Consider the following 15,059-nt stretch of genomic DNA (forward strand, 5'->3'; position numbering starts at 1 on the left):
CCGAGTCTGAGAACACATCCGAGAGGGAGGGGATTGCGTTTTGGCAGAAAAAAGAACCACAGCAGCACAGCCAAAAGAGCGAGCCAAGACGAAACGAAAAGCCGCAGTGCCAACTGCAAACACAGCGAAGACAGCCTTCACTATACATCGGAGGCACGAGCAATTCACGGAGAGTGAGGACGAGTCGTCGCTCTCTTCAGCACTTTACTCTCGTCCAGTCTAGCCCTTCTTCTGGTGTAGACGGAAGCCTAAAAGGTCGCTGCTCGTCTTCATTATGATGGTTTTGTTGAAGAGGGTAGGTGCAGGTGGCTTTCCGTTGGGTAGTGTATTCCGTTGCTGAAGCCTATTTGACGAACGAAGACTTCCATGAAGTGCGCGAGGGCGCCGGAGAATCGAGTTGACGCTGTGAGCGGCGCATGTGTGTGTGTGTGTGTGTGTGTGTGTGTGTCTGTGTGTGTGTCTGTGTGTGTATGTCAAAGGAGCGAATAAAATCAAGGGAGTAAGGTAGTCGTCGTAGTTGTGGGTGTGCACGATGGGATAAAGAAGGTCGACGAAGCGCAGACAAGCAAGGGCAGTAGTGGAAAGAGCGAGGGAGGGAAGGGCGTGGAATCACCGTGTGCGATGGACGCAAAGCAGAATGCTGCGTTCGAGGCGGACAGGCCATGACAGTATTCGTGATCCCACAAGATGAGGTGCGGGCGCAGCGGACGAATGGCGATGTAACAACGTGTTGAATCACATGCCTCTCCCGGTGTCGCACGCATTGAGGTGCAAAGGCCATTCGGCAAAAGAGAAGAGCACCACCAACAACAAAAAACGAACATGTTCGCACGCACCTCAAGTCAAGCTGCTCCCTATGCGCCGTCGAGACTCTCGCTGCAGCCCCCTTCATCGCTGTTTTGTTTTTCTCTTTATATGAAACGTTCTCTCGTTCTCTCTCTCTCTGTCGGCGGAGAAGAGCACGGGAAGAACGCGCACTACGCACACAGAAGCACCGATATCTCAATCTAATACTAGAGGCACCACACATGCGCGCGTACAGACACGCGCATAAACGCCTTGAAAACTAAATCTATACCTGAAGAAGGACGACAGAGGAGGACGCTGTCGCACCACGACGACAGAGACGTTCCAGGGAGTAAGACGAGAGTGAGAAGACGGGGTGGAGAAGGAGAGGCTGTATGTGCGCTGCACAGTCGGTAGCGTCTACCAAAAAAAAAAGAAGAGGAGCTAATGAGTTCACAGACAATGCATACACACACATTCCTGCACCAGAAGGCTCGGACGAAATAGACAGGGCGAGAGACAGAGGGCGGTCAGCAGGAGAGGAGAGGACAAGACACGCGATAGGCACGCGGGCAGGTGCGCGGAGAGGTGACTCATCATCAGGTAGCTGTACGTTTGAAGAGAGCCGTTTACGAAAGAAATTTCTTGAGCGGCTACATACCTCCGCGGTGACCTTTGTGACGGTGGCTCACGCGGGCTCCTGAAAGACGAGTGCTTGTGAATGAGTACCGCCTCCGCCAACAGCCTCGCTCTTCAGTAGATTCGTGTACTTTAGCGGCATCCTGCTCCCCCCTTCGGTGTTCTTTTCATTGCATCTAGGGAGTTCCTGTGCACCGGCTCAGTCGATCTCCGCCCTTATCGCCGATCTCTTCGCAGAGAACGACGATCTGCTGCCCTGTACCAAAAACACCCACACGCACAGCGCGAACGCGGTAGTTGCATCCCTCTCCATCTTCCGAAACTTTTTTTTCTATTTGCAATGACCACCATGGGCATTGAGTTCCCTTTCCTTCGCTCGCCAAGAGCTACACAGGTCGTCGCTCGCGGTTCCCCCTCTCCTGCACAGAAAATACATAAAAAGGAGGGGTTGGTGGTGTCCGTCATCATCTACGTACAAATACACGCGTGCCGACGAGGTCAAGAAAAAGTAAAGAGGGATGTAACATCAAGAGACACAAAAGACCAGAAGAGAGAAAACAACAACAACCAAAAAACAAGAGCACATGGATCAGCACGGGCATGGTGCGTATGTGCTGGTGATGGGCGCGTGCAGAAGAGGATGAGTTGCACGTGCGAGTTCGGCGGCGGGCACACCGATGTCCGGCGGATGAAGCTCATCAGACAAGGGCAATGACAGGATGCCGTGCACAAACAGGCACAGGGAGAAGGAAGCGAGAGAATCCTAGTCGCAGACCCGCTGTGCATCAAACTTGGCGTTGAGCGGGTACTGAACACGAAAAAGCACAGTAATCTAAACAAAACAACGGCGGGGAGGCAAAGCATGATTAACAAAACAAAAAAGAGGATGCCAACTCAAGAGGGCGCACGGCGAGCACGCACACAGGCGGGCGTGTGGGATAGGCGGCACGCTCGACTCCTGTTCAGTAGACCTCCACCTCCCAGCAAGCCAAGAACAGCAAAAACACAGAGCAGCGCTAGTCGGAGGCGTAAAAGAGGAGAAAAGACGGGTAGAAGGTTCAAAGAGTTTTTGGAACGACCCGCCCGATCAAGGGAGCGCGTAAATGGGGTGTACGCCGTCTCGCTTTTTCGGCCGCACACCTTCGGCAGCAACCGCGCAAAACAAACAAAAAATGAACATACGAGACAGCAAGAGCAACGCCACTATTTCTTTCCGGTGGACTTCTTCGGGGTGCTCTTCCCCCCCTTGGCTCTCTTGGCGGTCTTGGACTTCGTGGCAGCCTTTTTCACGGCGGTCTTGGCCGAGGTCACCTTCTTGGCCTTTGCCTCCTTTAGCGCTTTCGTCACCTGGACCTCGATCGGCTTGTGGAGCTCGTATAGCTGGGACAAGGCAGAGAAGCGCTTGCGGTAGTTAAGACCCTGCACCACCTTGTAGTTCTGACGCACAAACTCGGCGAATTCCGTCTTACGCGGCGGCCTAGCGCGCTTCGACTTGCGCAGGCTCGGGTGCACCTCCGCTCTTTTCTGTAGATCGCGACGCTGCTGCTGCGAGAGCTCCTTGTACATCTTGGAGAGCATCTTGCCGCGCTTCGCGATCGACACGCCCTGTAGCGACGGGTTGTTCTTCTGGTCCATCAGGAATACAGAGAAGGGGCTAACGCCGCGGAGAAGACGAGCTGCGCGGAACATGGAGGGCGGCAGGTGTAGGGGTGGGAGGGGGTTCAGTAGGTCTAAAAAAAAAAAGTATAGAGAGGTTTCAGGAGCTGCACAGGCGAAGCAGCGCAATAGCAAACGAACAGAAAGCTCTATGTGGAGTGTATATATGGGTGTGGACGCGGGCGCGAGAAGCAGAGCACAGCAGCGACGCACCAGACAGTCGTATGGGGAGCTTCGACGAAGGGGGGAGACGAGGTCGCGCCGGGAGGGGACACTGCGTCTCTCTCTTTCGTTCTATCTCCTTGCGTGCTGCACCGAGGTGACCGGATGTGCGCTGGGGGACTTTCTAACCAAAACCGCAGCAACAGAAAGGCGAAACAAGCACGGCGGTGGCCGAGCGAGAAGCAAGAGCTTGATAGAGGTGGGTGGGTATACGGAGCAGAGCAAGCGCACAGAGAGAGAGAGAGAGAGAGAGAGGAGAAGGACACACTCATCCGGCTAAAAGCGGAGCAAACATTTTCTCAGCATCCATCTAGTGGAGAAAACGAAAAGGAGGAGCGGCTTGCCTCCTGCCACCCGGAAAGGCGGCGGATAGCTGCTCCGCCCTGTCTTCGGAGGAGGGGGGGAGGGAAGAGGGGTAAGAGGGAACAAGTTGAGCGGACCTCCCCAACCTTTCCTCATCCCCAAGCAAGCCACTCCGTGAGGTGGAAGGCAGTCCATGGGCGACAAGGGGCGCCTGATTATGTGAGTGTCTGTGTGTCCATGTATACGGCAACCGCGTCCGGCGGCTTCTCTATGTACGGATGTCCGGGTGCCGAAGTCAACACGCCTGCCTCTGCACGAAAACGACAAGCGAAAAAAAAACAGCAACGGGAGGGTCGGACGCTCACCTCAAGAGGAGGAGGGCTACGTAGCCCCGCCCTGAGGCGAAAGAAACACGCTCATCCCTGAGTTCACTCGCCCTTCTCTCGCCACGTGAGAGAACGGGGCTCAGACAACACGTCAGTGGGGAGCGATGCACACAGCAAAATGCGTACACAACCTATGCATTTACGCGAGTGTCGAGGCACGCCATGCAAGCAAGGGCAACTTTAAGGTCCACGGCACAATGCACGCCGCCTTTCACCGTACCATACTCGTCTACTACCGAGTACCACCGCCACTTCGCCAACTCACTTTTGCTCTTTCCAACGACTGCTGCTGCGCGGGCCATCCAGCGATGGCGTGTTCTGTGTGTCAGCAATGCCGCCGCATTCGACAGCGGCAGGCCCCGGTACGCTCATGTGAAGGTAGTGGATATCCTCCGCACTCTTGGCACCGCGCACGAATCGACGGTCAACGTGCTCTAACTTGGTGTATAAGTCGACGGTGAGAAACGCGGCCCTGTAGCACAGGATGGGCTGCATCTGGATGCGGTTGTACAGGACGATACCATCATAGTCGGCACGTAAGTCGCCATTGTGTCGGAAAAAGTGTACCCACGCAAGGATGGCGGTGCTAGCAGAGGCGCACGGGCTTTGGGTGGGCAGCAACGCCTACTCTGCCGGACGCGGCACGATAAACACTGCCACGGTTCATGCATCATCACCTACAGCAGCGACCGCAACGGCAGCCCATCCGCGAGCTTCGGCGCTGCCGGTGAGAAGACGCTTCTTGCGCAGCATGTATTTGACTGAGTCGGGCGTTCACTCGCCTCGCGAGGGCTGCGCTCGTGCGTTCTTGGCGTCGGATGCCGACGCAGCCGCGCTCTGAGGCTTCGTTCAAACAATCACAGCGACGGTGGCACTGCGACGCCCCCGCCGCAGTGCGAAGCTCTCAGAACGTTCAGCGTGGCAGGTAGATGCGGTAAAACGAGGCTGAAGGAGAAGACGGTGGAAGGCGCGTCCTTTGCCTTGCCAGGTAAAAGGAGGCGTCGCTGATCGATGTGCTGGGTCTGACCACTGCGCTGCTCCAGAGACCCATATACACAGAGAATCAGGTATAGAAGAAGGCAGACGAGCCCCTCGGAGAGCCCACCCCCGCTTTCCCCCTACCGCAAGGCGCAGTCGTGACAGACTCTCAGGGAACAAACAGAAAGCAAGGGTGAAGGGTGCCTTCTGCCGGTCGACGTACCACCAATACCTCTGCGCTTTGGTACTTGCCGGTTTTTGTTCTTTTCACGACGCAAGCATGGTAGCGTACAGACAGCGTCATGGCGAAGGGATTGATCGCGGAGTCTCGCTGAGGCATGCCACCTCGACTGCCGATGCCCATCGGCAGACGGCATGCGCCGAGAGAGAGAGAGAGAGAGGTGATGAACATGTGAACAAAGAGAAGCACTTTTCCGCTTCTGTGGTGGCAGGAAAAACCGTCGCTACTTCAGCGCAAGATGCACAGAACAGACTCGCAGGCGGCGCCATATGGAGAGGGGCGACCCGTTGGACAGGCCAAATTACTCGGATCTGTCACCTGTCGACGGTGGCCAGCGAGTACACGCATCACGCGTACTGTCACTGGCGACATCCCTGCACCGTCCCAACACATAGCAGAAGAGCCTCCTCATCACTCTCTCGACTCTGTCGCCCCAGACGCGGCATCGCCATCTTGAGACGCGGTCAGCATCTTTGCGATATTTTCAAAGGTGGTGATTTGACTTCTTACCGCCTCCGTTCTCTCCGTCAGCGCAGTGACCTTGGCGAGCTCCTTGTCACGCTCTGCTTTACTCGTCACAGCGCGACGCCGAAGCATTTCAAGGTCGCTCTCCAGTGCCTTGAGCATGCGCGTGCTGCGGTCCTTATCGGTCGAGGCGGACTCGTACACCCTCTTGGCATCGTTCAACTGTGATTGAATAACCGAGAAGCGGTTGAGGAACTCGTTCACCTTGGCCTGGAGTTCCACCTGCAGCGCCTTCGCAGCGGTCAGCTCTTCTGTCTCCGTCACTAGCTGTTTTCGAAGCTCCGGGATGCGGTGAATGTTATCGTCCTTTTTCTTGGTGAGCGCCTCAATCTCGCTCGCGCGCTTCGCCACGAGCTCGTCGAACTTCTCCTTGCCGGAGTTCGAGTGCTGATCGTAGATCTCCTGCTGCTTCAAAAGCAGTTCCTTTCGCGACTGCGCACGCTGCTCACGCTCTGCCAACTCCCTCGACACATCATCCACCTCAGCGATGCGTTTCTTCAGCTCCTCCGAGATCTGCTTTCGCTGCAGCTCGTCGTCCTCCTTCACCGCCTTGTACTTCGCCTCCAGCCCTTCGTTCATTTTCTCGAGAGTCTCTTGTACACTCCGCAACTTTGCCAGCTTCTCATGCTCCACCTCGAGCTCCTTGCGGAGATCTTCCTCCTGCTTCAGCTTGCTGTCTAGCTCCTGCTGCTTTGTCTCTAGCTCTAGTTCGCGGTTGCGAATGCGAAGCAGCTGCATTACAAGTCTCTCTGATAAGGCAGACATCGTGTCAAAGACTGATGTTGCTGCGCCGCTTGTACTCTCAGCTGCTTTCAGGAGGGCGATGGGGCTGCAGCGGGAGACAGCGGAGTTCGACAAGACGCTTGCACGAAATCGAGAACACGAAGGCGAGGGCGGAAGGGGCGGTGGTGCAGGGGAGAGTCTCACCGTTCCCTGGCTCTCTGCTTGTGTCCTTAAGGGCCGTCTCTGAGTTCGGCACGTGTCCTCCTCTCCCTCTGGTGGTGCTGATCCCTCTTGTGTACGAATGTATTGGGTGCGCGTTCGTCGGTGCTGGTGGAAGGAGAATGGGGGTCTACACTCTGCGATAACGCGGTCGTGAAGTGTGGCACAAGACGCACAATGAGACGACAACAAAAACCAACACAAATGAAGGGGAGATACGTGCAATTTTGAGACGCGACAGCGGACGGCAGCCACCCAACCATCGAAGGTGACGGAGATGGGGGCAAATACAGCGCGTAGTTCCGCGTGCTCGCGGTCTGCGATCGAACGCAGGAAGCGAAGCCCTACGACAAAGATAATGCTGAGGAGAGCGTTTCTAGAGCCTTCTCGTGTGTGTGTGTGTGTGTGTGTGTGTTCGCGTGACGCGACAACAGCGAGGAGAAAAAAGCACGCAAAACGCTCATGCAAACACAGAAAGAGGCACACAGACGACCAGATGCGCCAGCACGCCTCTTCCACTGCCCCGTCCAACAACAACAACGACAAACGATGGCGGAGAGATGAATGGGCCAGACGAGCCGACCAGTTCTTCGAAATCCTGCCCAGTAAAACCGCGAGGACAGGAAACAAAATTTTGAAGAGGTGGGTAGGAGACCAGGGTGTCGAGGAGAAGAAGAGGAGGTCAATCATTGCGCGAGCGAAGTGAGAGGGGCCCACACAGTCCGCCCACGGTGCATAGAAGAGTCTCCTTCCCAGCACACACGTGCATCAGAGAGGCCTAGTAGATTGGCGCGTTCTTTGTGAAGTCTCCGCTGCTGACCCGTACATCAACTGGCACGTTGCCCAGACGTGCTGCGCCAACGCCTGAACCCGTGTGGACTGTGAGCCCACATGCGCTTGACATTTTCTGTACATAAGGCCGAAAAAGCATCGAACGCGCGAACGCGGGGCTGTGTTCATCGCGACATGGAACATTACTTTAGGTCAACCACACAGCACGATATACACTACCACATCCATGATCCTATCCATCAAAGCACAGGGACGCCCTATGGCACCAACGAGCGCGGCAGAAGGCACAAGAAAAAGCAGAGGATAGCGTGCAACAGGAGAGATACGCGAGCTGCACACCCCATCGACTCTTCTTGAAGAGCAACGCAGTGGGACAGTCGCCCCTCCTGCCTCATTTCTTCCAGCGCGTCCCTCTCTTCTGAAACCCCTGCAGGATGTGTCAGCGGCTGCGTAAGTCCTCGGCAACAAATTTCTTGAAGTTGGCGCCGTCCCGGTTGGAGATTTCGGGAATCGGGAGAAATACAATTTTGCGCGGGGTGGTGGCGTCAAACATGTAGAGCGTGACGTCGCCGCCGTAGTGGGCGAGAACGTCCTTTGTCACTCTCCGCAGCATATTCTCGCATACACCGCACGGGAAGAGCGGGTTCGGCTCCGTCGCGGCCATTCCGTGCACAAATACCTCTCGTACGCCCCAGGTGGGAACACCGAGTGAGGCAAGCTTGCCCATCGCATTCTGCTCGGAGCAGCGCGATCCGCTCGGTGTGCTGAGCTCGTAGTTGACCGCGATCACGCCTCCTCGCATACACTGGCACCACGATCCGCTCGGCGTGCCCATCGCTTCAATGTCGGCCGTGATGGGTGCGTCGATCCGCTCGTCGTGCGTGTCTTCTGGGTTGTCGCCGTTGAGGTGACAGTGGCACTTGTTCACATCCACAAAGGTAAGTACCGACGTGACTACTAGCCGTGACGGATTGTGCTTGCGCCAGCTACAGTGCGCATGCGTGCGGCAAAAATTCTGAATTATGCGCGTAGCATTGCTAAAGAAGGTGTTGGGCTGCTCCTTCTTAAGGTCGATGATGGTAAAGGTCTCGTCGGTGCCGTAGCGGGTGCGAATCAGGGAGCACGCATTCATCACAAACGGTGTGACTTGGAGCTGCATGAAGGCAGACGCGGTCAGGCTGAGCAGGTCGCCGACGGTATTCAGGAAGCCCGGCAGTCTCACGGGTGCCTCTATGTGCGGGAACGCCATAAGCGCATTCGTCAGCAGCATCTTTGTGTCCAAGTCACGCAGCACGGACAGCGTCAAGAAGGCCTCCGCCCACTGCGGCGGGACTCTGGCGGCCAGCGAATCGAAGGCGGCGTTTCCCAGCACCTGCATGTCCCCCACGGTGCGCACGCCTTGCTCGTCGAGGAAGGCGAAGAAGGCGCCCGCCTCGTTGTCTGACAGGGCGCTATCCATCACGTGCTGACCCCACGTACGCAGGGTAATCTCTGACGTCTGCACCTGCTTGGGCGTCACGGTCGTGTCGGCGTGAATGTACAGGCATCTAATTCCGTTTCGGCATGCCGTATTGAAGCGACACATCGTCGGCACCACAGCAGGAAGCACCTTTGCCATCTTCAGCCCGAGTGCAAAAAAATACCCGGCCGTCGGCTCTATCTGGTTTGACGCTACACGTATGTTCTGCCCGGCGCGCGCGACCGTCAGCGGCAGCCTCGGCAACGTTTCCAGACGCATGCGCCACGCATCTGGGTTGAAGTGGATGCGCTCACACCCGCAACTCAACCTTTCGCACCCGCTGAAACAGCGATGGACCTTCTTGGGAGAAACGTAGAACCGGATCGGCGGCGGTTGCACGTCACGCTTATGGAAGAGGTAAAACGCAACCCCACCACCGACGGCGGTGGTCGCTGGAGCGGCAGTATGGATGCCTGAAGAGTCGATGCTGCTGCTGAGCACGTTTGGTGACGCGCGGCTATTCTCGTTCGTGGTAGAGCGACTGCGCTTGATCGGCGATCCGTCACGCGGTGGTAGCGGCAGCGACGATAACGGATGCAGTACAGCACTTTGGCGATTCGAGGCCGCTTTCTCCGGTGTTACGGAACGCTCAGGCGTCGTGGAGGGCGCCTTGGCCACCACGTGCCCGCTTCCTACCGAGCTCACGGCACACTTATCATCGCCGTTGAGCACCGGCGCGTCGTCAGTGGCAAGGGCGAGTACAACATAGGACTGCGCCTGTTGTGCCTCCTTGAATGGGAGATATCCCTTGTAAAACGGGATCGAAAAGAATGTCTGCGTGGCAATTTCCGACATGGCTAGAGAAAGGTGGCAGAACGGGATGACGTGGAGGCGGTGCACGTGATGAAGAAAACGAGCTTGATATACCGCCGACAGGAGACGCCGAAAAAGTAAGGAGTCGGATATAATCGCTTCACAAGGCCCGCTGGTGCGAAAAAGCACGAGAACATAGAAAAGGTAAGGGAGGCCACACGAGTCATTCCCAGCACTTGGCAGAGCTTCCGCGTGCGGGCACGATGTTGGTTTTTCCAGGATCGTACGTAGACACTTTCGTTTCTGTGGCTACCTTTTCCGCAGCCCTTCAGCACGCTGCGGAATCAGAGGCTGCGTGCCTCCGGATACAGGTGAGGGGTAGGTGGTCAGCGCACGCGGCGAAGCAGAAGGGTAACAGACATGGTAAGAGACGGCGACAATAAGCTATGAAAGACAAAAAAAAAAGAAAGCGCAACACAGGGCACGGCCGATCGTGTCCCTTGAAGCGCTCTCCTGCCACGAACAAGTCAGCGAAGACTACACATGTAGGCACACGCCACCCATCACTGTGGCATTGCCGATGAATCCGCGCCACTCGGGACAGGCCGTCCTGCCCTCAACCCGGGCCATGCGTCTAGCCGGTACTTATCGTCACCTCCTCGTCCTTTTCATCGGGTACCTGCGGCGCAGCCAGCGCCCGGCGAGCACACGGGTGAACTGCACGCCCTGATCCAAGCGGGCCGCGCCCAGGGTCCTCCTCGAGGGCAGGGGCCGCGGCGTCTGTCGTGCGGGTAATAGCGGGATGGTGCTCCACGGACATGCCGGATGACCTCAGGGAGGACGTCGAACAGCCTCAGGTTAGGGCCCTCTGAGACCCTGCAACTCACCTGCATGCCATGCCTCTCCCTCACAGTCGCCTCCAGCCCCGGCATTCCATAGTATCGAGACTCTCCTCATGGGCGTCTGGAGGACCCGATGGCGCGAGCTCGGGGCTCTCTCGCCGTGCTTCCGGCATCTGCGCCTCACCAGCTCGCACCCGGTCGGGCGCAGGAGGTGTCGCACGGTTACGTTGATCCGTGTGCATGCCTGCGCGCCTGCTTCGTGCATCACCCGGGCTCTCCTGAAGACGGCATGCCTCGGAAAGGAGTCTGTCGGTTAAGCAGAAGGAAGTCAGCGGATAAGCATGAGCCTGCGCACAAGGAGCCCATAGTTTGTCGTTCAGAAGGGGCATAAGTGAGGGTAGCAGCGAAAAACACCCGACGGGTGAGAAGGCCGTGCCGGGGGAAGGAGATGTGCGCAATCAGACCATGATGTGCTCGATCGCAGCGAGAAGCGAATGCCGTGTCGCATACCGGGCACCACGTGGGGTCTAGCTTTGTCACAGTAAATACTGGTGGGAATCAAGGAGGGGCACCACAACCCTAGCGCAGTAGAAGGCAGCACACCAGATGCGCACCACCGATGTGCCTGCCCGTCACCCGTCGTGGCAGGGATTCACTGTGCGGACCGGTGCCCGTGAAGACCTGGGCAAGGATAGTCGCATGTCGTCTCGTGAGCTTGGCATCCTTGCTCATCAGGTGTTAGATACTTGTCCGCAAAGGGTGCTTGACGGTGCTTGCAGGATTGAGTATCGCAGGTGTGGGGCTGACATGGCGTAATCAGCAGACAAGGAGGTGAGACGATGGTAGTGGTAGGCGACGGTTGAAGGAAAACCGCCCATGTGCAGACAGCTGCTTGGTAGCCTATATAAACAAAAGGGAGGGCGGCCACAGAAGGAAAAGGGACATACACACACACGCAGGCAGAGAGCCGGACAGAGGTTGGGGGCATGAGATGAGAAGGACAGAGAGAGACCGACCGATGGAAAAGATGAGAGGTAGAGGTGGCACACAGTGCGAAAGCGCGATCCTTCAAGAGAAACGAGCAGCCACAAATGGACGCAACAAGACGCGCAGTCAAACCCCATGCTGTAGCGCTCAACAACGCGGCCAGCAACACGGTGTTGAGAGAATCAGGACAAAAGGCAGCGCAGGTTCGGTCTTCTCTCTCCACATAACCGGAAATCAGATTGACGCACCCCTGCCTAGTTACGATACGTACAGTCTCCATAAAGCTGTTTCACCTACCGCGTGCCGGTCCCCTCACGATGCTGTAGTTGATTTTTGTGTGTGTGTGCACAAACGGAGCGCTAGAAAAGTGCGTAGCGTGCCGTTGTCGTGAGAGAAGGGTACAAGCAACAGAGAACAGAAGACTTACCATCGAGAGGCATGCATCGCTCATCGCTAGAGGTGCATCCACCCTCCAACGGCGGCGGTGTCTTTCGTGGCGAACAACCTCAGCCATCAGGGAGCTCGTCTCCTCGCAGCCTTTCTCTTCTCTGTCTTCTGTTGTACTGCAAGAAAAAGAAACAGAGAGGGAAGGGGGGGGGAGGTGCTAGTGTACAAGGTCCGGGCAGTGGACGAGTCCTTCCTCATCGCTTGGTTTCCCTACTGTTGTGAATTCGACAAGTCGACGCGTGTGTGGTTCAGACAAGAGATTACGTGGGGTTCCCCGAGAGCCTCAGTCGCTCCGCCACGCGGCGCCGGTGCGGAATGCCTCGCCGAGGATGTCGGCGTCGTAGTCGAAGAGGGGATCCAAAGTGAAGGGCTGCACGCAGTTATCTCTCTCCGCAATAACGTCGTGGAGCTTGGAAACAAATTCGACGTTCTCTGTGTCTCGAGAGGCTTCGCGAGGGCCGTCCAAGTTCACACGAGCATCTTCCAGCCCAGGCAGTGCAACGCTTTCCACGGAGGAGGTCGGGCTGGAGACATCGCTCTCACATCGACGCTGAGGCCGGTGCTCGAACGCATTCAGTAAGGCACCGGTGTCGCCAGCGTCCGCCGTCTGCGAAAAACAAGACTTCATGGATGGAGGTGTAGTGGGGTCCTCCGCCTCCTCGGTATTCAAGCCCAGTATTTCGTCTAGCGTCGGAAGGATGTGTGGCGCCGATGGGGTCGGTACACCGTCGCGCGTCTCACCTTGGGCGCTGTCCAGAGAAGCAAGTGGGCTAGCGGCCGCGTCAAAGAAGTTGTCGAAGCGGGTGGAGACTTCCGCCACGCCCTTGTCTATGAATGCGACGAGGACGCCGGTGCGCGTGCTCTCCTCTAACTCGATCGTTTCCAGCCCTTCCGCGTCGCGATTCCTGGTGGGAGACGACGGTACGTCCGCAGGTGCCGCTGATGTACCGTCGTCCAGTGAGCCCTGCCCGCTTTCGAATGAATGTGTGCGAGTCTTCACGGAGTGCCAGTCATGAGTCACTTTCTCGGCTTTTCCGGAGAGGCGATCGGCCAGAGCAAGCTGCTGCGCCTGCAGTTCGTGTTGTTGCAGACGTCGGCGTAGCTCTGGACATGTGGCAGCCGGCATGCGTGTCTCCAACAGCTTATTTCCTGCCGCCGCGCCACCAGCAGGTGGGACCTCCCCATGGGCCTCGAGCTTCGCAAGCGCGGTCACTCTGTCACTTGGGGTGAGATGCAAGAAGCCTGCGACGAAGCTCACCGCATCCTCCTCGCGACTGTTCGTGAACGCCTCCAGCGCCGCCTGCGTCGCATCGGCTGAGGGCGACGAATCATAATGCGCTACCGCCAGCTGTTGCGCCGGATCAACCGCTGAATCTGCAGCATCTTCGGTGGCCTGTGCTGCGCGGAAGCGCAAAACAGCGCGGCTGGTGTGGCTGTATGCGGGCTCCGTCATTGCACAAAAACATGGATGAGCCACAGAAAGGGGCGCGTTCAGGGCAAAAAAAAAGGAAGTAGGGCAGACAATCCTGCAGGAGCGCAGCGACACAAGTAGCTTCTTGACCGTCTGCTCCGTCCCCGTTTTCACTTGAGCTTTCTGTTTCTGTGAGGATGCAATACCAGTGCGCTGTCTGTGCCTTGGCTCGATACAGCAAGGTGGAGGCTGCTGGAAGTTCCTCAGTGAAGCCTGCAGCGGAGGAGTGGAAAGGGAAGCGAATTGGTGAAGGGGTCGATAAGAGAGGTACCCATCAAGGTCTAACAAAAGAACGCTCACATCTGTTGGGGCTACACACGTCGTCAAGGAACAAGGGGGCGCGATGTGCAGCGTAGGCAAGAGAGGTGGCCGTGATGTCGGAAACGCACACAAGTCACGGTAGCTTGTAGAGCCCGTTTTTTTTTCCTTTGCCCCTCCCCCCCCCTCCACCTCCCCTCTATCGAGTCTCATAAAAGCCTCCGTGACGGGGTCAACGGAGGAGGCCTGCACACATCACGTTTTTCTTCGCTGGCATGCTGGAGTCTGCCACGCTTGTTGCGCCTTACCGCTGTCATTTTTTCCACAGTGCGCGCAAATTGGTTCCTTTTTTGTTTGACTTTCAAAACAAAAATGGTTGTGGGAGATCTGCAAACACAACAACGGCACGCCGCACTGACTCCTCACCGCTGTTTCGCGGGGGGGGGGGAGGGCAGCGGGTGCGTGTCCCCGCATACAGAGCGGATCAGGCAAAGATGCAAACACGCATAAAGCGAAGAAAGGAGGGCGAAGGACGAGGGGAAAACAGACAACCACAATGAAAAGCAACGCCGTTAAAGTAGAGCCAGCAAGTGCACCACTGAATAGAAAGGAAAAGAGTGCTTAAGCAACGCAGCCACGGAGATGTTGCGTGATAGTGACGGGGCCACACAAGCGTGAACCAACGTCGGGAGGAGGAGATGGTTGTGGATGTGGAAGACGACGACAACAAAAGAACATGCAGACTCGTACAGAGAAGCATAGTGGAGAAAGAGGGAGGGGATGGCACACACACACATACACACACACACACGCACACACACCATGCGAGAAACCTGTTCGTGTAAGAATGAACGGAGTGAGGAGTGACACTCAACGTCCACATAGCACGAAGATACATCTACGTTCGTTGCTCCCAGAGGGAGACGGCGCGCGCACACATCTTCCCACGGCAGCAGCAGGGATGCACACCCTATTAGACTCAGTGGATGTTCAATGGGGATTTCAGTTTGCATGAGTCGCTGCTTGCCGAGACTTCTTTCGCCCTCAACGGCCAAGGATGTCGATCAAGCGCGCCAGATAGCATCATTCGCCCACCCTGTTCAAGCGCAGACGTATGCGTGACCTGACAGTGTAGTACACGCTTTGTGGGCGAGAGAGTGAGGAGGGGAGAGGGCGCAGGAGGCGAGCTAGACGATAGCGTTACGAAAGGAGCAGGCGCGAGCACAGAGCACTACGTCTACTTCCAGCAGCAGCCACAGCGGCAGAAACGTGGGGAGGAAAGGGAAGTAGCACGCTGATTGATCGGAATCCG

General features: G+C 56.9%; 4 protein-coding genes across 4 annotated transcripts; all 4 read right to left on the minus strand.

The window, feature by feature from the left end:
• Window positions 1-2,628: 2,628 nt before the first annotated feature.
• On the minus strand, window positions 2,629-3,114 carry LMJF_36_5920 (putative kinetoplast DNA-associated protein; the record flags this gene model as incomplete). The annotated part of the gene is made up of 1 exon (XM_001687128.1): window positions 2,629-3,114. One exon carries the CDS (start codon window positions 3,112-3,114, stop codon window positions 2,629-2,631), a length of 486 nt encoding a protein of 161 aa, XP_001687180.1.
• Window positions 3,115-5,622: 2,508 nt separating this feature from the next.
• LMJF_36_5930 (conserved hypothetical protein) lies at window positions 5,623-6,501 on the minus strand (the record flags this gene model as incomplete). Its single annotated transcript, XM_001687129.1, has 1 exon — window positions 5,623-6,501. The coding sequence occupies one exon, from the start codon at window positions 6,499-6,501 to the stop codon at window positions 5,623-5,625; it is 879 nt and encodes a 292-aa protein (XP_001687181.1).
• Window positions 6,502-7,909: 1,408 nt separating this feature from the next.
• LMJF_36_5940 (conserved hypothetical protein) lies at window positions 7,910-9,784 on the minus strand (the record flags this gene model as incomplete). Its single annotated transcript, XM_001687130.1, has 1 exon — window positions 7,910-9,784. One exon carries the CDS (start codon window positions 9,782-9,784, stop codon window positions 7,910-7,912), a length of 1,875 nt encoding a protein of 624 aa, XP_001687182.1.
• Window positions 9,785-12,301: 2,517 nt separating this feature from the next.
• LMJF_36_5950 (conserved hypothetical protein) lies at window positions 12,302-13,471 on the minus strand (the record flags this gene model as incomplete). Its single annotated transcript, XM_001687131.1, has 1 exon — window positions 12,302-13,471. One exon carries the CDS (start codon window positions 13,469-13,471, stop codon window positions 12,302-12,304), a length of 1,170 nt encoding a protein of 389 aa, XP_001687183.1.
• Window positions 13,472-15,059: the final 1,588 nt, after the last annotated feature.

This window comes from Leishmania major, chromosome 36, assembly GCF_000002725.2.
Source record: "Leishmania major strain Friedlin complete genome, chromosome 36".
NCBI classification, from domain to species: domain Eukaryota; phylum Euglenozoa; class Kinetoplastea; order Trypanosomatida; family Trypanosomatidae; genus Leishmania; species Leishmania major.